At 51.8% G+C, this 23,791-nt stretch overlaps 1 protein-coding gene across 1 annotated transcript in view; it reads left to right on the forward strand.

The window, feature by feature from the left end:
* Positions 1–22,873, forward strand: part of TTLL11 (tubulin tyrosine ligase like 11) — a 235,151-nt gene extending 212,278 nt beyond the window's left edge. The window contains exon 9 of the mRNA XM_049773069.1: positions 22,083–22,873. Coding sequence (XP_049629026.1) covers positions 22,083–22,372 — 290 coding nt within the window. The 3' untranslated portion in view covers positions 22,373–22,873. The remainder of the gene's footprint in view (positions 1–22,082) is intronic.
* Positions 22,874–23,791: the final 918 nt, after the last annotated feature.

Raw genomic sequence — 23,791 nt, forward strand, 5'->3', positions numbered from 1 at the left:
GGTGATAACACACACACACACACACACACACACACACACACACACACACACACACACACACACGCTTCCTCCACAGCTCTCCCTTTGTTCTGATTCTACAAAAGCAGAACCGAGGCACTGCCAGCGCCCGAGGAGCACCAAGGTGAGCGGCCTGGCAGAGTGCCTGCCTCGGGAGGTCCCTTGAGGCTTCCCTGGGACCGGGGGCCGGCCAAGCAGGCAGCCTTGGCAGCTGTGAGCGGATTAACGGTCCTCTCCAGGACCGGGCACGTGTGGCCATGGCCGTGAGCTGCGGCTTTCGCTGACACTTTGGAAAGCGAAGAGGTGCTTTATTCTCTCTGTCTTGAAGGCCCACGGAGGGGGCTCAGAGGAGGGGCTGGAGGCGGCGACAAATTATTAAATATTGAAATTGATCAGGAGTAGCAGCAGGAAGCGATTTATCATGTTTTATTGCTTCCAACTCGCATTACCATCTGGCCCATTGTTAGTGCTGACTAGCTCCTCAGGCTTTGTTTGCCTCTTCAGCCTCGCGCTGGAAGCGGTTCCGAGGGGCTGGACACGGTGCTGGCCGCAGGGGTGTGGCAGGGTCTTGGTGCTGCTCACCAAGCCATAGAGATGAGGAAAAGCACTTACTTTTCGCTTGTGCTCGCAAGCAGGCCTGAGGGCTGGGACCCACGGGGCCTTCCACAGCACCCAGCATGAATGAGCAGGGAAAAGCGTATTCTGGATAGCCAGAGCTGGGAATCAGGGCGTGCTACGGTGATGCTGATTCTCATAGCAGACCCTTGAATGGGGATGTCAGACCCTATTTTCTAAGGGGAACATGAGGACCCGGAGGTTTCACGAGCATTGTGATTTGTCTAAACTCCCATGGCCCATGATCACAGTGCTGGTAGAATTGAGTATCAGAGTTTGAGGCAGGGGTGAAAGACCAATGCCCTGGATCACAGGACTGACCAAAGAAGGGAAAGAAGTGCCTGGCGCGGCCCAAGACTCCTTCCCTCACCCTCAGAGCCGGTGCCGCTGTTTCCACCCTGAGGGGAATGACAGGGGGAAGGTCCATCAGCAGTAAGCTGGACATCAGAGCCTATCGGAGCCTGATGGTTCTATGCCTGCCTCATGAAGTCACAGGTCCCAAATAGACCTGAAAAAAGAGGGTTCGATCCGACAGGATCACCTACACCTGAAGAGAAAGTCCCAGACTGTTGCAAGTCAGCCCCTGAAGAGGTTGACTGATGGAGGGATGGAGGATGAGGCCTTTCCCCTCCAGCTCGGAGCACGAGTCTGCCACCCTGTCCAGCCGACAGTTCTGAGGTGAAACGGCAGGTAAACAGCTCACAGACAGTCAGACTTGTGGAAATATTAGCTTTATTCGGTGGACAAGACTGAAGTCCAAAGCCTCAGCATCAGTTCCTGCCAAAAGCCCCTCGCCTTCCACAGACCCTTGTTTTTATCCCCCAGAATCAGGTACCACCCATGGTGGGATCAGGTACCACCCAATGGTGGAAGCAGAATCAGGTACCACCTAGGGTGGGGGCAGAATGCCAGGTCACACCCTAGGGTAGGGCACAATCACCTATCAGGGTAGGGTCAGTGACATAATAATCCCATAAAATGTTTACATACACAACACCAGACCTGAGGAGAGTTTCAAAGTCTGAAGAGAAGTTCCCATACCTGAAGAGAAGATGTCAACCCTGAGGAGAATTTTCCACGCCTGAAGAGGTGACACACCTGAGGAGGAGGGTACAATACCTGAGACAAGGCTCCATACCTGAGAGGTTCCCATACCTGAGGAGAAGTTTTGAAATCTGAAAAGAAGAATCCACACCTGAAGAGGTCCCACACCCAGGAGAAGAGCTCTCACCTGGCGAGGCAGGTCCCATGGTCAAGGAGAAGGAGCTTCTGGTGCCAGCCGCATTCTTGCCCATTCAAGAAGTGAATAGCTGGCCAAGAAAGACCCCTGTGCATCTGTGATGTTGTTTGAGGACCTCCTATGGCAAGTGCCAGAAGCCCCTCAAAATGCTCAGCCAAGGGGTACCGGCCAGAGGTGTTAGTGGTGGTGGGAGAGGAGCTTTACCCATCCCGGAACTACTATGGGGCTGACACGAAAAGAACCAGAAGCATGGTAGGACCAGAGCACTCTCCTCAGATTGCATGACCTTCTCCTGTTCACTCAGCAAACAGGGCATGAGCATGTTTCCTGGAGCTGGGCCCTGTGGGAATGTCAAGAAAAATGTTGGCAGGGGGATCTTTCAAGAAAAAGCATCATAGCAAGGCTTTTTACCCAGCACGTGCCATGTGGGAGAAGTGGAAAATTGTTCAGTTATCTCATTTGCTGTTCCCTCAGCCTCTAGAGATAAGGGTTGTCACTCCCAGGTGACAGATGAGAAAACTGAGTCCAAGATGGGGCTTGGAGCAGACATGGCAGGCACAGCAGTGGAGACCCCAGGAGCTGTATGTCATACCGACATACAATTTTAAACATACTGGGGCTCCAGGCATAAGAACTATGGGTTTAGTGGGGCTGAGCTCAATGACAGGCTCTCTCCCTTTGCTCTCCTTACTGTCCAGCACCGGACCCTAGCTAGTTGCCTCACAGCCAGCACCAGCTGTGTCTAAGGGACCCCTTTTTTCTGGAAGGTAGTTCTTCTGCTCTTCGAAGGAAACAAGGGCTCTCAAGTGGCTCTCCAGAGTCCCCCTAAACTCAATGACTTTCCTTGTATGAGGAGACCCCAGTACTGAAATGGAGATGAGAGGTGAGGTTTTAAAAGAAAGGATGGGGCCAAAGCCATAGCGCAGTGGATAGGGCATTTGCCTTTTGTATCTGGCCGACTGGAGTTTGATCCCTAGCATCCCATAGGGTTCCCCCAAGGCCAGGAGTAATATCTGGATGCAGAGCCAGGAGCAACCCCCGGGCATGACCTAAAAACCAAAAAATAAAAAGAAAGGGGGATAGCGACATGAAAAGGCATGCCTGCAACTTAAACTAAAACCTTGGTCTGTTCCCCTAAGTAGATCTGTCTCATTAAATTAGATTAATCATCCTCTTTGGTTCACGAGACACTGCCATCTCACTTCAGGCAGAGCCAGCTTCATTTTGCTCTCTGAATTTATTATTTTAAATGATGCAATAAGCACCACAAACTCACCACCCAAGGAAAAGCCTAGGGCTTGAGGCTAACTCCTACCTATCACTTGGCTTTCCCCAGCCCTTTTCCACCCCCGCACCTTTCCCAAATTGGGACCTGACTTCCTAGAGAGGCCCCCTCTTTCTCTCTGTTCCAGTGCAAGTGATTCTTTAGGTGTGTGTTGGAACTTTATGCAATGCAATCCCACCCACCCCCAGCAGAAGGATGGAATTGTTTTTAAAAAAAAAATTTTTTTTAAGATTTCAATTTTCAATTCTAGGATTTCCAGCAGAACACAGAAATCTAAGTGATTTGCTTTCAGTAGAACCAGGGTATGGCAGCCTTCCCTTTGCCCAGAATCAAATGAAGAAACGAATCTGTGGGCGAAGATGCGGCTCATGTAAATTGAATTCAGAGCTCCTCCGCCTCTTCTTCTAAGATTTCCCTCTCAACTCTATCCAGAGCGCAATTTTGCTTCTCTACAGGGGAGAGAAGGGCCGCTGCAAGTTCCAAGGGTAAAAACCAGGATGGCAGCATCATCTGTGAGGGGCCAACACTTACTTACAAAGTCAGCCTTGGGGCTGGAGCGGTGGCTCAAGCAGTAGGGAATTTGCCTTGCATGTGCTGACCTAGGACAAACCAGAGTTCGATCCTCGGCATCCCATATGGTCTCCCAAGCCAGGACCGATTTCTGAGCGCATAGCCAGGAGTAACCCCTGAGCATCACCGGGTGTGACCCAAAAATAACAAAATAAAAAGATAAAGAAATAAACTTAATGTCTGATTTAGGCTCATCCAGGAATGATCCCCGAGTTTAGAGCCAGGAATATAGATAGAACTGAACACAGTTGGGTATAGCCAAAAAATTTTTAATAGCATAAACTTTTTGTTTGTTTGTTTTTGGGCCACACCTGGCAGTGCTCAGGGATTACTCCTGGCTCTGCGCTCAGAAATCACTCCTGACTTGGAGGACCAGGGTTCAAATCGAGGTCTGTCCTGGATTAGCCGAGTAAAAGGCAAGTGCCCTACCACTGCGCTATTGCGCTGGCCCCGTTGCATAAACTTTTAATCAAGTCTTGCTTATAAGCATTGCTTATAAAGTCTAGTCAGCAGGAGCATTCTCTCAGCATTCGAGGCAGCCTGAGCTCCGAGTTCTCCCACTGAGCCCACTTGGACCGGACAGGCAGCAGACTCAGGGCCTCGCTGGGATCTGGGTCATACCCGCTGGGTTTCTGAATCTGGGCTTGGGAATTTAGGGTCACGTATCTGGGTGTGATGCCACTTCCTTTGAGCCTCAGCTCATCAGCTCCACAGGGTGGATAATGGTTCCTGTCTGATGTGGATTAGGGAGTTGGGGGGGGGTAAGAAGGCATCTCTGGTTCTCCATGGGGGGGGGTAAGAAGGCATCTCTGGTTCTCCATGCCCCATCCCACCCCGTGACCTCGCCGTGGGAGCTGCTTCCTGGCACCACCGCCATACCAGGTGCCCTACTGGGGCAGGAGACAGGCAGGGAAAAGCACCGAGTGGGAACCCCACAGGCTGTGAGTGGGACACAACATGGCAGCCCTGAGCCCGATGCCAGGCCCCTCTCCTCCTTTCCCCGCAATCTGCCTGGCTGCCCTCCAGCCCTGGTCGTCTGTCTCCTGCTCCAGATTTAGAGCAGAGTGACTTCAGCATCCAAGGAATAGATGTCTGTGGTGCTCCTGGTGGCGGGCAGAAAGGCACTGCCGGCTCACAACCTACCACTCGGCTCAGCTGCCCTCTTCCAGCTCCGGGAGGTGCTCCAGAACAGGCCCCTCCACCTCAGCAGACACCCCACTGAAGATTCCTTAGCCCCGTATGCACTAGTGGTAGGTAGCCAAGGCAGAGAGGGGGTGGTCCTCCATGGTGGGCTGCACTGGCTTCTCCCATGAGACCCTGCCCCCTCAGTGCCAGCTCCCTTGGCGTCTGCCTCAGAAGCAGAACCCAGCCTGGCCCGGCCTCCCTGTGCTAACAGACACTAGTGGGTGGCAGGGGTAGGGGTAAGGGGAGAGTTGCCATCCACCCCTCAGTGAGAGTCACCTCCTGTCCTAGAGCCACGGCCTCTGCCTGTGCCCGGCACCCACCAACGTGTGTCCACTGGGATGGGCCGTCCGCCCCCACAGCCAGCTGAGCGTATGCGGGTGTGGAGTTTATTACTGTCTCTCACCAAATTCCCTCAGTCGACTTATGCTAATAGGCCGCCTGCCTGGCTTTCACGGGCTGGAACCAGCCCCCACTGGAACGCTCTCCACTTTGCAATGGTGGGGAATGTCTTTCAGGGTATTTCCTCCTTGGAAATGATGCTCAGGAAGCCGCCCTTATGCATGATGTACCTGGAGCAGTCCCGTGGGGGATGAGGGGAGAGGGTGTCCTGGGAGGGGCCAAGTGTGTTAGAGATGGTGAGGAGGATGATAATTAGGAGGAGGAGGAGGAGGAGGAAGATTTGCACCCATGTGGCCTTTTCTTTTTTTTTCCTTTTTTTGTTTTTTTGCTTTTGTTTTTGAGCCACACCCAGTGGCGCTCTGTGCTCAGAAATCACCCCCGGAAGGCTTGGGGGACCAAATGGGATGCCAGGAATTGAACTCAGGTCCGTCCTGAGTAGGGCAAATGCCCTACCGCTATGGTCTCTCTTCTGCCCCAAATAGGGCTTTCGCAAGCAGGTCAGCTTGACAGGAAAAAAAAAAAAAATGGAGCAGAGCTTGCAGAGAATTCTGTCCCTATCTCCCATCTGCCCTGGACAGACAGACACACACACACACACTGCACAGTTGTGAACATACAACATGATTTTCCCTAAAACGGCCTTGAGTCAGAGCAGTCTGTTCGTTACAGCTAATGAACATCCGTAAGGAGCCGGTCGTTTGCATTCGAATTCACCCCAAGGTTCAGCCCAGTGTTGGACATTCCCACGTGTTTGGACAAGTGTGTCACATCACTTTATTCCGCAGAATATGTCCAGGGTCCTCAAAGATTGCTGTGTGTAGCCTATGCATCCCCAGACCCCTCCCCAGTCCCCACCTCCCCCAGTATCTGGCGACTGCCAAGATTTTTCCTTGTCTCTAGTTTTTGCCTTTTGCAAACTATTGTATGATTGGAATAATAGTGTGCAGCTCTCTGGCTGTTTCTTTCACCTGACTCTGCATTTAAGGTTCCTTCATGTCGTGTGTGTGTGTGTGTGTGTGTGTGTGTGTGTGTGTGTGTATGTGTGTGTGTGTGTGTGTGTGTGTGTGTGTGAGAGAGAGAGAGAGAGAGAGAGAGAGAGAGAGAGAGAGAGACTCAGTAGCTCATTTATTTTGCTTCTGAATAATAGCTGATTTGGTATGTTTAAATAGCTTTCTATAATTCACCTATTGAAGGTCATCTAGACTGCTTCCAATTTTTAGAGATTAAAAATAACACTGCTGTAAACGGGAGTGTGTTTTGTTTGGATATAACTTTTTCTTGCTTCTGGCCTAATGCTTAGGAATATTTGATAAATCACATCAGATGATGTTTAATCATCTCTTCATTTTCCTTCTCTTTCCCTCCCTTCCTTTACTCTTCCCTCTCTTCTTTCCTCTCTTTCTTTCCTTCCTTCTGGTTCCTTCCTTCTCTTTCCTTCCTTCCTTCCTTCCTTCCTTCCTTCCTTCCTTCCTTCCTTCTTTCTCTCTCTTCCTTCCCTCTCTCTTTCTCTTTTTCTGTCTTTCCTTCCTTTCTCTCTTTCTCTCTTTCTCTCTTTTCCTTCCTTCCTTCCTTCCTTCCTTCCTTCCTTCCTTCCTTCCTTCCTTCCTTCCTTTCTTCCTTCCTTCCTTCTTTCTTTCTTTCATGGATGCCCAGTTGTTCTAGCATCATTTATTAAAAATATTCTGCTCTTTTCACTACACCTCCTTTGTTCCTGATACAAGGAGCAGTTGATTACATTTGTGTGAGTCTATTTCTGGACTCTCTGTACTGTTCCCATTGATCTGTTTGTCTGTCCCTTTGTCTTTGCTGTGATCATCATACATTTGTGATTATTATCCCTTTGCTGTGGCTATTATACATTCCTGCTAAGTTTTGCTGCTGGGTAGACTGAATCCTTGCCTCTTCTCTTTCTCAGAATTGTGTTGGCCTGTCTAGTCTTATAATTTGCCATATAAATTTTAGAATCAGTTGGTCGATACCCACACGTGAGCTTGCTGGTTCTTTTACGTGGAATTTGCTGAATCTGCCTCGAGGCAGGAAGAACTGACAGCACTATTGAGTCTCCCTGTCAGGGAACATGAAATATCTCACCATTTGTTTAGATCATCTTTTATTTATTTCATCTGAGTTTTGCAGTTATCCCCATATAAATCTTGTGCATATGCAGTTAGATTCATACCAAAGTATTTTATTCTGGTTGCTAACAGAAGTGGTGCTGTGTTGTGAAATTTCACATTCTAATTCTTTGTTGCTGGTAGATAGGAAGGTAGTGGATTTTTATATAAATTTCTTGCATCCTGTAAACGTGTGTGTGTGTGTGTGTGTGTGTGTGTGTGTGTGTGTGTGTGTGTGTGTGTGTGGTGTGTAATCAATTGTAAGTTCCAGGAGAGATTTTTTTGTTACCAATTGTTGGGGCAAAATCATGTAATTTGAGGAGAAAGACCATTTTATTTCTTCATTCCCAATCTGTATTCCTATTTTGTTCTTGTCTTATACTGGGCAGGACTGGTGAGAAGGGCGTCCCAGCCTTGCTCTGGCTTCCCACTACTAACTATGAAACTAATGGAAATTTTGGGGGTAGATATGATTTATGAAGTGGAGAAAATCTCCTTATATTCCTAGCTTATGGCCATAGGCTTATAATCAGATCCTTAATCTATAGCCACAGATACCATCATATGATATACATTTCTTCCATTAGCATACTGATGTGGCCGATTGCATTAGCTGCTTTTTTTCCATGTCAAAGCAGCCTTGTGTAGCTGGACTAAATCCCATTTGTCATGGTCTGCAATTCTCTAATTCACTGTTAGATTTGATTTGCTAGTTTTCTGTTGGGGATTTTTACATTTGTGTTCGTGGGAGATACAGGTCTGTGGTGTTCCTTTCCAGCGGTGCCAGTAATCCAGTTTTGGTACCGCCCTAATGTTGGCTTATGGGATGAGTTGAGAATTGCTCACTCAGCTTCTACGTCCAGAAGAGAGCATAGATAGTGGGTACCACTTCTTTCTTAAGTATTTGGTGGAACCTGTGAGTGATATCATCAGGCTCTTTTAACTATTGACAAAAATACCCTTAGTAGACGCGCTAAGCTGCTGGTTTCTCCTCATATAAATTTGGTAAATTGTCTTTTGAGTCACATCTTCATTGAGTGACATCTTCATTTCATCTAAGTCATCAAGTCTGTACATACCATTATTCATCATACTTCTCTATTATTCTGTTAATATCCATGGGATCAGTAGTGATGGAGCCTATTTGATATTACTCATTCTTGATTACTAATCTCAGTGTAGTATTCTCTTTTTGCTTGACTGGAGGCTTATGACTTTCATTGATTTTTTTCTTCATAATACCAGTAATTAATTGTATTGATTGCCATCTTTGTTTTGCTTTGTTTTGGGACACTCCTGGTAGTGCTCAGTACTTACACCTGGCTCTGTGCTCTGGGATCATTCTTAGTGGAGTTCAAGGGACCATATGGGGTGCTGGGGATAGAGTCTGGCTACATGCAGGGCTAATGCTTTACCCACTGTGCTATGGCTCCAATCCACTGATGGTCTTCTATCATTATTATTATTATTGTCATTATTGCTAAGGCTTCTTTTTGTTTGTTTGTTGTTGTTATTTGTCTGTTTTTGAACCACACCCGGTGACACTAAGGAGTTACTCCTAGCTATGTGCTCAGAAATTGCTCCTGGCTTGGGGGACCATATGGGATGCCAGGGATCCAACTGAGGTCTGTCCTGGGTCAGCTGTATGTAAGGCACAGGCCCTACCACTGTGCTATGGCTCCGGCCCCTGCTAAGACTTCTTGAAGAATATCCCTGATCATTCCTGACCTCAGTTGGATTTGTCTGAAATTAGTATAGTCCCTTCCTTTTGGTTGTTATTGGAATATGAAACCTTTCTTTCATCCTTTTGCTTTGTATTTTTTTATGTCTAAAGCTAATTTCTTATAAACAGCCTTTAGTAAGATTTTTCAAATCCCCTGTAGCAACTTCTGACTTTCAATTTGACATATTTAAACCACTTATATTTAAAATGGTATTATTTTTGTTTTGTTTTTTGGGCCACACCCGGTGATGCTCAGGGGTTCCTCCTGGCTGTCTGCTCAGAAATAGCTCCTGGCAGGCACGGGGGACCATATGGGACACCAGGATTCGAACCAACCACCTTTGGTCCTGGATCGGCTGCTTGCAAGGCAAACGCCGCTGTGCTATCTCTTCGGGCCCACTCCTATGGCTTTTGTTTGTTCCTTTTTATTGTCCTTTTCCTTTTTCTTTTTTCTTTCTTTTTTTTTCCTCTGGTTTGAGCAGTTTAGATGATTACATTTTTATTCTCTCTCTCTCTCTCTCTCTCTCTCTCTCTCCCTCCCTCTCTCTCTCTCTCTCTCTCTCTCTCGTTTTGGGTCACACCTGATGATGCTCAGAGGTTACTCCTACGCGCTCAGAAATAGCGCTCCTGGCTCAGGGGACCATATGGGACACCAGGGATCGAACCCTGGTCTGTCCTGGGTCAGCCACATGCAAGGCAAACGCCCCACTGCTGTGCTACCACTCGGCCCCCGACACCTCGCTTTTAGTGCTCTTTGTTCCTAGCATTTGCTTTGGATTCTTCTCAGGAGTTTCTCGTCTCCCCTTCTAGCCACCATCTGTTCTTGAATACTGCCTGCTCTTTTGCATAACCTCACTGTGTGAATATTCATCATTTTGAATTCCTTGTTCAGAACCCGTATGCTATCTGGGTCTTCCTGATTTCTTTGTCTTTTTTGGGATATGGAATCCCCCCCCCCTTTTGTCTTTTAATAGACTTTTATTCATTTGTGGGTTTTTGTTTTATTTTGGAGCCACACCTGGCTCTGCTTACTCCTGTCTTTGTGCTCAGGGATCACTCCTGGTGAGTTTTGGGGTACCATATAGGACGCCCATATGGTCAGCTTCGTGCAAGGCAAGTGCATCACCCACACTGTACTTTCTGGCCCACAAATTCAGGGTCTCAGCTAGGTACACCAACAATTGCCAACGCTCAGTGTCACGGTGGCCCCTTCTCTGCCTTAACTGCATGAACCACTCTGTGTCAACTTTATATCTGGACCAGTCCTCCCAGCCCTCCTCCCTATCATCCTTGGATATTATTATCATACTATCTTTTTCTTATATTCCACAAACGAGTGTCATTATTCTATGGCTCTCTCTCCTTATGACTCATTTAGCTCAGCATAATCCTCTCCATATCCATCCATGTATAAGCAAATTTCTTCTAACAGCTGCATAGTTTTTCATTGTGTAGATGTACCACAGTTGTTTGTTTGTTTGTTTTTATCCATGCATCTGTTCTCAGGCACTTGGGTTATTTCCAGATTCTGCCTGTTGTGAATAGTGCTGCAATGAACACTGGAATACAGACGGCTTTTCTGCACGGTGTTTTTGAAAAGCTCTTTGGGAACAGAGTGTGGGGTGGGAGAGGCTCCAGGAGTGCAGGTCACTGAGGAAAACCCTCACCTTCAGACTCTGACAGCCTTTGAGAGATCGGCCTTGTCACAAGCGTTCCAAAGGCAGTTTCCCCTGCCAGCCCTTTCTGAAATTTTTATCTCCTGTGGAATGAATTCCTGGTGAATCCTGGTTTCATCATGTTCCCTGGTGTGAAGGAAAAACCAGAGGCATCACCTGGGCCAACCTCTGACTCTAGGCAAGAAAATGACCTTGGAACTACCTGTGCTGTCTCTCATCTCTAGGTGCATTCGTGTGTGTGTGTGTGTGTGTGTGTGTGTGTGTGTGTGTGTGTGTGTGTGTGTGAGAGAGAGAGAGAGAGAGAGAGAGAGAGAGAGAGAGAGAGAGAGAGAGAGAGAGAGAGAGAGAGAGAGAGAGAGTGTTTGCAAGAGAGGAGATGGGGAGGAGAGAGAACAGGGTAAACTCAGAGGCCTCAGACTCCACTTCCTGGAGCCTGGTTGTCCAGGTGAGGGCCTCTTTGAGGCCTAGCAGTGGGAGAACTTCCCGTTCCCCATCAGCTTCCAACCTCCCTCTCCCTCTCCCATGGTGGCCCCCAGAGTTTCCCAGGAGCAGATTCAGACTCTGGGGAGCCTTCCACACATATACAATGAAACCCAGACGCCGCTCCACTCTTGGGCCCAGGGGTGAGGGGAGATGGTAGGAACAAGTGGGGAGGCCCGCCTCTGTGGGAGAGACTGAGCCTTCGGGTGGCCTTCCCCAAGGGATGCGTGCCCCAGTGACTCTCAATGCGCAGCCCGTCTCCATCTGGAACGTTGGGACATGTCTGAAGACATGAAGTGTTTGGTCGGCACAGCAGTGGGCAGGAAGGGTGACCCTGCTGGCCTGTGGTACCTGTGGGAAGGGCCAGACCACCCTTCCCTCAATAATGAGCTCTCGGACCCTCCACCCCCATCTGGAAAGCGCCCAGCTTGGAATCCCTGGTCTAGAAAGTGCTTGCCTGGGCTCTGTGGGGGCTCTGGGCACCTTTGAAGGGGCCACGTTTCCCCTTTCTCACAGCTCCTGGGACTGTGGGAAACTTTCCCATGCCTGCGTCACCCCCTGAAGCCATCTCAGGACTCGTGGGAATGTCCATAAGTGGGGAGGTGTCCACCAAGGCCACCTCAGGACATGGGGAAAGCATTCACAGACGAGGTATCCATGGAGGACACCTCAGGATGTGAGGGAGTGGCCACAGCAGGAGACCCTAGAAGCCAGGGGTGGGGCAGGGCAGGAAGAGCACCTAAGATCCCTGAGACCTGACATGACCTGACATGACCGGGGTTCTTTCTTCTTGCTATCAGTAGGTGTCTCTCCCACGATTTCCGGGGAGCACATCTGTGCAGGGGGGGGGGGTGGGAGCCTTATGTAAGCGCAGCCCTCACGTAACCTGCTGTTCTGGGGGGGGTGGCAGCGAGAGACCGGGGCTTCGTGCTGGACAGAACTGAGCCCTGCTGCTTCATTCTGTGACCTCCCCAGCCAGACCCCCATGAGACCTTCCTGTGCCCTGACACAGCCCTGTTTCTGCCATGCTGTGTCAATGTCTTCTGAGTTCTTTTTGTTGTTGTTGTTGTTTTTGTGGGGCTCACACCTGGCATTGTTCAGAGGTTACTCCTGGCTCTACACTCAGAAATCACTCCTGGCAGGCTCGGGGGACCATATGGGATGCCAGGATTGGAAGTGCCCTGTGTCCTGGATCGGCTGCTTGCAAGGCAAACGTCCTACCGCTGTGCTATTGCTCTGGCCCCCCTTCTGAGTTCTGATCCATTTCCTATGGGTCATAAATTGGCCTTTGATGGTGCTGTATCTGACCCCACAAGTCCACCTGAGGCCTGGGGCTCACTGGTGAGCCAAGCTGGGGGCCCAGCTCCTTCCTCTTCCTCCCTTGGGTGCTGAGTGAGCGAGCGGGTCCACTATGACGGGATCCACTATGACGCAGTGTGGTCCCAAGCTGAGAGGGAGGTGGGGTCCTCAGCAAGCCAGGCCCCTCCCTGACTCTCCCTGGGCAGAACCCCACCGCCACCAAGGGTACCCACCCCCTCCTGGGCTCCCAGCAGGACCCAGCCCGGGAATGCAGTGAGAGGGACCATTTTGGGGCGCTCATAACATTACTTTCTCTAAAGAAGGCAATTTGCATGTTAATGTTTTGGGTAATTCTGTGCGGCTCAGGTGCCCCCAGGGCTGTGATTTCTCTATGACAAAGTGACAAAAATAAACTCTCACAGAAAGGAGCATTTTCTCTTCTCTCTCATTTGTGCTCCAAAGTGACATTGCTAATGGGAGTCAAGCTGGAACCCACGTTCAGTCTCCTGCCCTGCCACCCCGCTGCCTCCCCAGCTCCTCTTCCTGTGACAGCAGGGCTGTGGGGGTGACAAGGGGCTCCCTCACACCCTTCTTTCCTGAGGGTCTTCTATAATTTCCTAAGTGCAAAACTGGGGGTGGGGGGCAGAGGACAACGCTAGCTAACCTACCTTGGCAGGTGGGCTCACCCTGTCAGATTTCCCCCATTTCTAACTGAGGGTCTTACAGGAGTTCTGTCCCCCCACCCAGGATTGCCCTCCGCCCCTCCCAGTGTCTTCCAGGCAATAATGAAGGAAGCTCAGATTTGGGGCGGGGACGCCTCCCCTGTGCCAGACCCCAGCCGGACACCCTGGCACCAGCAGCACCTCAAGGCCCCACAGGGGCGGTAGAGCTCAAGGCTCAGAGTAGGAAGTAAAGGAGACAAGGTCACCCCAGTGGCTTGTGTGCACGGGCAGGGAGAAGGTGGCTCTTTGCCCACCTGGTCAGTCACACATGCTCGCAAGATCATCCTGCACATGATCGTGCGAGGGTGCTGAGGGTGACGACGGCAGAGAGACCCCGGGGACCCTGACTACAGCCGGCACCCATCTCTGTTTCTTTCGTGGCGCTGACAAATCTTGCGCTGAGCCAAGGACAGAGGCGGAGGAGTCCTTGTGGCTAGAAGGCTCGAATTGTGCCCAGCCCCTCCGCTTCCCAGCCAGGTGGGGCTGCAGTGAGGCTCTGGCTTTCCAGAACTGGGGGTGGGGAGTGGGGAACCAGGCTCTGGCTTTCCCGTCTTCCTCTGGTGGGCAGCAAGAGGTGGGTGACTGGCACCTCCACCATCCTGTAGTGTGGCCTTGGGCAAGAGGCTGAGCCCTGCGGGAACCTGGGCCTGGTGGGTAGGGCAGCCTCCTGCAGTGTGCTTTGAGGGGAGTTAGCATGGATCAATAGCCATTCCTTCCCAAAACTTCTGGAAAGATGCCCTGTCAGCATTGAAACTGAAGCCAGTGAATGGCTTGGCTCAAAGTGTACAGGGGCAGAGCCCCCAAACCCCATAATACATAGGAGTAAAGTGCTCAATGCACAGGGACAGTGTCCCCAAGCCCCACAATGCACAGGGGCAGAGCCCCCCAAACAATGCACAGGGGTAGAGGCTCCAAACCTCACGATGCATAAGGGTATAACGCGCTCCAATGCAGAGGGGCAGAGCCCCCCAGACCCCCACAATGCACAGGGCAGAGCCTCCCAAACCCCACAATGCATAAGAGTAAAGTGCCCCAATGCACACGGACAGTGCCCCCCCAGCCCCACAATGCACAGGGGCAGAGCCCCCCAAATCCCACAATACATAGGGAAGAGCCCCCCACCCTGTCCCAGGAGGACCCAGTCAGTTCCCTCACCTCTCTGATTGTCCTCCTGTAACCTGAGGAAATCAGGTCATTTAACCTCCAGACAATTGGGGTAGCAGGTAACTGAGGGGGTTGGGGGCAGATTCCTCAGGACAGTTTGAGGAGGAGCCAAGCTTTCAGCAACCTGTAATCAAAGTGGGCCATGAAACATGGTGGGAAGATGCTTTGGGCAAAGAGAGGCAAGGCAAAGATGAGGGGTGGAGGGGTGCATAAAGTGTGAGGGCCACCAGCACCTCATTGGAAAAGCCTTTCCCACCCCTTACAGACGTCACTCACCGCACCCCACAGGGGAGACAGAGTCCCCAGGGGCTGAGACCATCTGGCTAAGGAATGGCCAGCGCATCTGTGGCATAGCAGAGCAGCCCCTGCCTCCCTCCTGGCCGTTTCAAGAGACTAAATGTGCCCCCCTACACACACACACACACACACCTTGCCTGGCTTCTACTATGGGCCCCTTTGAGACGCCAGCTTCAAGGCCAGTGTCCAAGGGGGAAGTAAGGAGTTTGGGGGAACCAGCAGCAGCAGTCAGTCAGGGATTCAGGAAGTGCAGCGCCCCAAGAGTGGAGGAACTGGCTTCTTGTGCTGGGCTTCGAGCCCCCGGGGGAGGGAACGTTCCAGTACCTAGAGAGGAACCACTGAGCTGATTCCAGGCCCCATCACTCAGCTTGATTTCTTACCAACAATTCCAAACAGAAAGCTCACGTACTTACACTTGCAGAATTTCACTCGGAAACAAACATCTCGTCGATGAGTAAAAAGGAGATTTAGAGGTCAGGGAAGAGAGGAATTGGCAAAGAGCTTCCCTGGCCGGCACAGTGGCTGCTGGCAGGAGTAGAATTCCTCACTAGCAAGGGAGTTCAGGTGTGGCTTTTCCTTTTTTGTTCTTTTTCTCCCAACCCCCTCAGCTGGGGGTCACACAAAATATCTCCTATTCCGTCTGGGCCAATATCTCTGGCTGTCCACAGCGATTTGGGTTTAATTATATCACGTATGCAAAAATGCTCTGTGAGCTGCAAAATAGCGCATGAGCGTGAGGTGCTGCGGAAAGTTGGTGCAGGACCAAGGCTTGTGGGTTTGAGACTCGGAGAGGCAAAGGGTTCCCCGGAGAGGCAAAGGGTTCCCGTGCCACCTTGTCCATTGGGGATGGGGCGGGGGATCACCGCCAAGGCACGCCCGTCGTGGCCTCCCTGGGAAGAAAGTGGGGGCACTTGTAGCAGCACCAACTGCAGAGCCAAAGAGGCTAGTGGTCTCTGCAGATTGCCAGGCCTTGTGCACACTCGCCGAACGCACTCCTTGCTTTCCGGCATTTGGCACTAAAGGTGCAGTCCCTGGAAGCACCGTCAGTCCCCTGTGAACACGTGGGCCTAGGGAGCAGGGTTCAGCCTTTGTCCTGCCCAGCTGGTTGATGGGGTGAAGCCATGGGGTCTGTCTGGGGTTTGGGGGTCTCTACCCCTGTGCATTGTGGGACATGGGGGGCTCTGTCCCCGTGCATTGGGGCACTTCACTCCTACGCATTATGGGGCTTGGGGGGTCCTGCCCTGTGCACTGGGGTACTTGGAGCCAAGTGGCAGCCGGGTCAGCCGCCAGGAGGTGCTTCCCAGAGGCTGGCAGGAACTCGTGTGAGGAGCTCACCGCAGGGGCCACAGGTTCCAGGATTTGTTGCTGGGGTCCACAGAGGGAAATGGGGATGGTTGTTATCTCCTCTAAATAGGCTATTTCCACCCTTCCCACCTGTACACGCCAGCTCTGGAAGCTACTGCTACTGCTTGGGTCTCAGTAACTTTCTCTCAGGGGCTTTGTTGACTTCTTTGCAGTGCTGGGGATCGTGCCGGGCAGTGCATGCGTGGCCTCATCCAATTGCCACCCTTCTGGAGAGCATTTTCAGACACTGAACAGTCCCCATGGGGCCGTGAGTGGTGGTAGAAAGCCACAGCCTGTGAGAATGAGAGAACAATGGATGATGGGCCTGACTAGGCACGGGGGTCAGGTGATCGGAAAGGCCCTCAGATTTGCCTGCCCAGATCCGACACCAGTGAGTCTCTTGAAGGGCGGGACGGATGGCAGTGCCTGCACAGGGTGCCGGGAGGGGAGGGTTTTTATTGTTGTTGTTGTTGTTGATAATAATAATTTTTTTGTTTTGTGTTTTTGGGGGGGGTCATACCCGGCAGCGCTCAGGGGCTACTCCTGGCTCTATGCTCAGAAATCTCCCCCGGCAAGCTCAGGGGACCATATGGGATGCCGGGATTCGAACCACCATCCTTCTGCATGCAAGGCAAATGCCTTACCGCTGTGCTATCTCTTCGGCCCTGATAATAATTTTAAACACCACATTCATTCCCATATTTCCCTTGATAACCTGACAGAACCTTAAGGGAGGAGTAAAAGATTGGTAGGAAAGAGAAATGGAGCATTCCATTATTGTCATTTAAAACAAACAAACAAACAAGGTTTTAAATCTCATAACTTTTACCCTCTAGCGATTCTGCTGTAAATGCTTTGCTCTTTTCCCTGTTCTTTTTTTAAAATGTATTTATTTATTTAGGTTTTGGGGGCCACACCCAGCAGCCCTCAGGGGTTACTCCTAGCTTTGCGCTCAGAAATCACTCCTGGCAGGCTTGGGGGACCAAATGGGATACCGGAAATGGAACGCAGGTTCGCCCCAGGTTGGCCGCATGCAAGGCAAAAGCCCTACTACGGCTGTGCTATCACTCTGGCCCCTTTTTCCTGTTCTTTTCCTTTTTTATTAAATCACCATGAGATATAGAGTTTAAAATGTTGCCGGTTGAGTTTCAGACCTACGATGTTCCAACACCCATCCCTTCACCCGTGCTCATTTCCTGCTACCAGATTCCCCTGTGACTTTCCTGACTCCCCACCCCACTCCAAACTTTCTATAAATTTTAATTGAATCATATAAGATTCAGTTACAAAGTTGTTTATGATTTTTCAGTCATACAATATCCAACAACCAACCACCCCTCAGCAGGGCACATTAGAAAATGTTTCCCCAAGGTTCCCAGTTTCCCTTCCGCCCTTCGCTGCCACCTTTGCCTGCCTCGATGGTGGACGTTTTCCTTCTCTCTGCCTCTGTCTCTTATCTCGCTGTCTCTTTCTTTGTCCTTTATTTTATTCCTTTTAGACACTGTTTGCAATATTGCTTCTGAAGGGGTATCATGGCATATCACTTTACCTCCTTTCAGCACACACTATTTTATTATTATTTAAATGCCAAGGTTGTTCGTACAACAGGTTTTTTCAGAGAGAAAGTTATCCATGATTGAGTTACAGTCATACAATGTATAACAACCTTCACCAGTTTACATGTTTTGCAACTAGTGTCAACAGTTTCCCTCTTGCCCTCCCTGATGCCCTCTTCTCTCCCACCCACCCTCTCCTGCCTGTCTCTCAGGCACTTTACTTCTCTCTCTCTCTCTCTCTCTCTCTCTCTCTCTCTCTCTCTCTCTCTCTCTCTCTCTCTCTCTCTCTCTCGCTCTCGATCTCTCGCTTGCTCATTCTCTCACTCTCACTCTCTCATGATGCTGCGATTTGTACTACTGCAGATGAAGGGGTGGCGATGTTGGATAAACCAGGTCCCTCCCTACTCTCCATGCCAGGTTATGGTCTGGCACTTCCTAACAAAAACCCTGGATCTCAGGAAAACTCTCCTTGCATTCCTGGTTTTCCTCCAATGAGCTCTCTGCTTCTTAGGATGTGGGGGAAGGTACCAGCCGGTTCTAATTCTTTCTCTCCTCCAGGCTGCCTCCTCCTACTCTGCAGCCATGAAAAGGTTCAGTTCTCTTAGGCTCCATCACTCCTGTCTAGGCTCCGGCAGTGGAGGATGGAGACGCCCTTTGTCAGATCCACCCTGAAGGATTAAGGGTGGAAAAGGGTGTGGGTGGGTGGGGGGATTTCCCAAGCGTGTGCACCCACTGTCCCCCACAGCCTCACCTATTTGAGATGGGGAGACCTGGGGGTCTGCCTAGGAGACCCAGGGCCTCTCTCGTCTTCTCCCTGCTCTGTAAACATAGGCATGGCACACGGAGTCTGCAGCAGTGTGGCTGCCATATCTATGCCTCAAGAAAAGAGAGATAAGCTGGGAAAGGTGTTTCGGGCTCCACGGAGCCACTCTGGCCACCTACCTGGCTCCCCCAGTACCCTCAGCAGAGCCTCTTCCGGGTCTGTTCCCTCCGCCCACACCCGGGGCTTGTCTGGGCCACACACATCCCACCCATCTTGCTCCTCCCTGTCCCAACCCTGGGGACTTCCGAAACTTTCCACACACATGACCCCTTTTCTCCACCTGTCATGGTGCCGGATACAATTGAAAAGGGAAGGGGCGTTCCAACCTAGTTGGTTTTTCCGACTTTGCTTGTTCAGGAAACTTCGACACATTCACCATGAACAGTTTAAGAAGCTAAACTGTCAGCAGGCCAGGGGGAAATGTCTGTGCATCTTATGGAGTGAACGCCGCCTGGAGCTGAGGAGTTCTTGGGTTCCCAGAAAGCTAGAAGAGAACTCAAAACTTAAACTCTCTCCATTTGATGTTTTTGTTTTTGGGTCACACTCCGAGGCACTCGAGTTACTCCTGGCTCTGCGCTCAGAAATCACCCCTGGCAGGCTCAGGGAACCATCTGGGATGCTGGGATTGAACTCGGGTCTATCCCGGGTCATCCACATGCAAGGCAAACGCCCTAGCACTGTGCTGTCAGTCCAGCCCTGCTTTATTACTTTTTCCCTTTTAAATGTACATGCATGACTGTAAGTTCAAATAGTGGCAAGGGCTCAAAATTAAAAGCAGCTTTCATGCTGTGCCTCTCTGGGCCACCGTCTCAGATGTCCTTTGGGTCTTTTAAGATGTCATAAGTGTTTACTCCAGAAATTCATGAAATGTAGGCAGCAGGAAGTGCAGCCAGCCCATTAAGTGCCATGACTCACTTTAGGGGGTCATCTTCCAGATGACTTAACCCTGGTTTGGGAAAATTATTTTCTGTTCTCCCTTCCACACACAACCCCCCAAAAGGTCTTTGCATGCCGCCCTTCGCACCCCATCATGTTAGCTCATTTCCTGTCTGCCTTCCATTAAAGAAATAAAACGAATATTCGTGGGAAATTGCCAATTCTCACTTCTCAGGGTACCCCCAGAGCCTATGGACACGGGCCCCACGGGGCAGCTTGCAGGAAGGGCAGGGTCCTGCCCGCTGAGGCATCTGCACATCACAAGGTGGTGGTGACGAGTCTGCGGTGCCGGACACTGATCAGGCCTGCGGATCAGGGGCCACTGGCACTGTTGGCCTCCGAGTGTCTGAGAGGCTGGAGCCGGAATGTAAACACTCGCCGCTCCCTTTGCTGAGAAAGATGGTCCCCGAGTGCTGCCAGCTGAGCTCAACAATGTGATTGATGAGGAGCCTGATTTACATTCCAGTCCGAGTGCGCCTTATCTTGTCGGGCTCCAGACACACCAGCCCCTGGCCCAGGCACCCATCTGCCAGCCATGCTCAGAGACACACCAGCCCCTGGCCCAGGCACCCATCTGCCAGCCATGCTCAGAGACATGCGGCACAGTCCACAGCGGGCCTGCGACTGCACGGGGCTCCCCTGAGCTGAGCTGCCCCAGACTACTCCACGCCCCACAGCACACACAAGCACATGAGTGTTGATTAAAATAAAAGTATGAAGTGTAGGGACCAGAGAGAGAGCATGGTGGTAAGGTGTTTGCCTTCCATGCAGAAGGATGGTGGTTCGAATCCCGGCATCCCACAGTGTCCTTCACGCCTGCCAGGGGTGATTTCTGAGCGTAGAGCCAGGAGGAACCCCTAAGCGCTGCTGGGTGTGACCCAAAACCCAAAAAAGAGGGGCCGGAGAGAGAGCACAGCTGCGTTTGCCTTGCAAGTAGCTGATCTAGGACCTAAGGTGGTTGGTTTGATTTTTTTTTGGTTTTTGGGCCACACCCGGCATTGCTCAGGGGTCACTCCTGGCTGTCTGCTCAGAGCTCCTGACAGGCACGGGGGACCATATGGGACACCGGGATTCGAACCAACCACCTTTGGTCCTGGATCGGCTGCTTGCAAGGCAAACGCCACTGTGCTATCTCTCCGGGCCCAGGTGGTTGGTTTGAATCCCGGCGTCCCATATGGTCCCCCATGCCTGCCAGGAGCTATTTCTGAGCAGATAGCCAGGAGTAACCCCTGAGCACTGCCGAGTGTGCCCCCCCCCCCCCCACAAAAAAAAGTATGAAGTGTAAGGTCCACGGGTTGGGTGAGGCCTCCCTGGGCACCTTGCCTCTAGTCCCTTTGGCCGGCAGGTCTGAAGAAGCAGGGTAACGGCGGAGAAATAATTCACAAGCGGTCAGTTAATCTCATCAGAATCAGCTCACTTTATTCCTCACATCCTTTTCTCTGCCATGAGTCTTTCTGCTTTCTTTGTCAAGCAGCTTCTCACTGGCCTGTCTCCTAAGCCACATCTCTCTTCCTCTGCTTTTTGCTGCTTCTCTCTATGGTGTTTATGCGCTCTCTCTCTCTCTCTCTCTCTCTCTCTCTCTCTCTCTCTCTCTCTCTCTCTCTCCCTCCCTCCCTCCCTCCCTCCCTCCCTCCCTCCCTCCCTCCCTCCCTCCCTCTCTCTCTCTCTCTCTCTCTCTCTCTCTCTCTCTCTCTCTCTCTCTCTCTCTCTCTCTCTCTCTCTCTCTCTCTCTCTCACCCACACTTTTTCTTTATTATATCCCAGGTGTGAGCAGGTCTGACCATCCAGGTGGGATTAACATCTCAAAAGAAGAGGTTCGGGGAAACAGAAAGTTGTAGACTAGGGTTGCATATGAGCACATGTGATCACTCACGTGTCCCTGCGTAGACTCATACCTGTGTTTGCTTGTACAGTATGTGCTCCTCTGAGTGCATGGCAGAATGCCTGTGTGTCTCCACACTCCCCCGCGTGTGTGTACACTGCCTCCAGGCACACATATAGCCTAATGGGGACCTGGCCTGTGTTTACTTTATTCTTTATTTCTTTTTTTCTTTGGGGGGTTTGGGGACCGTACATGGGAGTGCTCAGGGGTTACTCCTGGCTATAAGCTCAGAACTCACTCCTGGCAGGCTTGGGGTTGAACCCCATTGTGCTGTTGCTCAGACCTCTGGGTTTATTTTGAAAGGATTTCAAGGGGGCCGAGGAGACAGCACAGTGGAGAAGGCACCTGCCTTGTATGTGGCAGACCCAGGTTTCATCCCCAGCACCCAATATGAAACCCCCAAACACTGCCAGGAGAGATCCCTGAGCACTGCTGGGTTGGGCTCCAAACCCAAAAATCTCGACATGCATAACCCAGACTTACACCAAAGAAAGGCTTTCACATTCTCTCTGCTCATTATTTGCTCCAGCAAGGCTGTCAGCAGAGGGATAGGCTCGTAAGGAGGGAACTTCTGAAGTGTCTCTGCTTCGGTTTGAAGGGTGACCTAACCAGGCAGAAGCTCAGCAAAGCCTGAGCTACGAGAAATACTCTGCTTTCCCAGCATGGATGTGGTTGTTTTTTCAGGGGGGGGGGGGATCAGAGAGATCCCAGGTGCCGGGAGCCCTCCTCATTCTCCCCCTGCTCCCCTCCACAGGGATGTGCCTGCAGGCATTCACAGAGGCCTTCTTCTACCTGGCGCAGAAGAAGTTCAAGATGCCGCCGCTGCATGCGCAGGTGGCCTCGCTGGTGGACCTGTGCGAGTACCACCTGGCCCTGCTGGATGAGAAGCGGCTGATGCGCGGCCGCAGCGGCACAGCGACAACCACGGGACGGCGCCCTGGCAGCAACACGCCCAGCAGCACCCAGCCCGAGGTGGACGCCAAGCTGGGCCCCTGCACAGGTGGCGCCCACAAACTCACCACCCCCAGGCACACGGTGCCCTGAGCTGCCGCTTTTCTTTGCGGAAAGGGCAAGACGGGGGTCCCCCTGTTTGGGGCCTTTCTGAGAGAAGGGAGGCGGCTGCTCCCTGGCCACCTGCCTCGCTACTGTCCTTCCAGTGTCTCTGCAGGGTGGTTGGGGTCCTGCCGGCTACTGTCCCGGGGACCAACGCCAGCAGCTACGGTGGCAGCTCGCACTGGTGAACATACTAGACACCGAAGCTTCGCCAGACCACAGTGGGCGGATGGACGGGTCACGGGCAGTGCGGTGCCAGGCCGGCCAGTTGGGACGCCCGAGAGAATCGCAGGCCGAGCTGGCCGCCAGAAAGGCACGGATGAGGGACCCTGTGGGTTGGTGGCATCGACTACTGCCCCTCACGTCATGGACTCCGTGGGTGCAGCTACCAGTTGTCTCATGTATGTGTTCCATGCCCTGTGCTGCTGCCATGTTTCTCTTTTTATGCATTAAGAGGTCATGAACCAAGAGGGCCCGAAGGCAGGGCTCCAACTTGGGTGTCATTCTGTTGCATTCTGTGGCACCACCTGGTTATCCAAGCTGGGGTCTGGGAGCTTGGGACTGGGGGTTCCTGATCGGTGCCCTCCACAGGGGTGGGGGGGGCACCACATGGCAGCCTCTTCCAGCCAGCACTGCCCCAAGATGTGCCCAGCATGGGCCCTGAGTTTTGGAGAGGAGGATGCCAGAACAGTGGGAGGGTTCGGGCAGGAGTGGTGAAAGTAATGGGCACCCCTCAAAACCTTTCCTGACTCCCTCCATGTCCCCAGGCGCCCCCTTTCCTTGGGCGAAGGGCCTTCCGGGTCACAAGGGGACCTCTAGGGAAAGGGCTCCTGACCAAGCAGGCTTCCCGGGGCCCAGTAAGGGTGGGTGGGCACAAGCTGCCCTCACCAGGTCAAGCTCTGCCACCCCTACCCTGTTATATGTAGGGGCCAAGATGGTCTCTTTCCTGGGGTTCTGGGAGTGAGGAGAAAGTGAGGAGGTGAGTGGCCCTTTGAGGGCTGGGGTACAGACATGACCCTGCTCCTGACTCTGCCATTTTTCTCTCTTTGGCCCAAGGTACTTGGCTTATGGGGGGTGAGGGGGAGGGTTGAACCCAGAAGCCTGATATGGCAAGGAACCCAGCTGGGCTCTCCCTCCCAGGAGTTGGTTCCCACCATAGAAATGTGAGGTCTGTCCTTCCAACTGTAAGTTCCTTCTCTCCTGGTGGAACCTTGCCGCTCCCATGCCAGATCCCTGCATGCCCCTTGCCACCGCCCCTGCTCCCAGCTCCTGAGGGTACCAGATAGAGCCCAGCTCGCAGTCCTGCAGGAGCTAAAGCCTCACAGCCAGCTCTGGGCCGCCTGATGTGACACCAGCCACATTTGTATTGTCCCCAGTGGACAGTAGGCCAGAAGATTAGCTGTGAGCAAA

The sequence above is a fragment of the Suncus etruscus genome, chromosome 5, assembly GCF_024139225.1.
Source record: "Suncus etruscus isolate mSunEtr1 chromosome 5, mSunEtr1.pri.cur, whole genome shotgun sequence".
Taxonomy (NCBI): Eukaryota; Metazoa; Chordata; class Mammalia; order Eulipotyphla; family Soricidae; genus Suncus; species Suncus etruscus.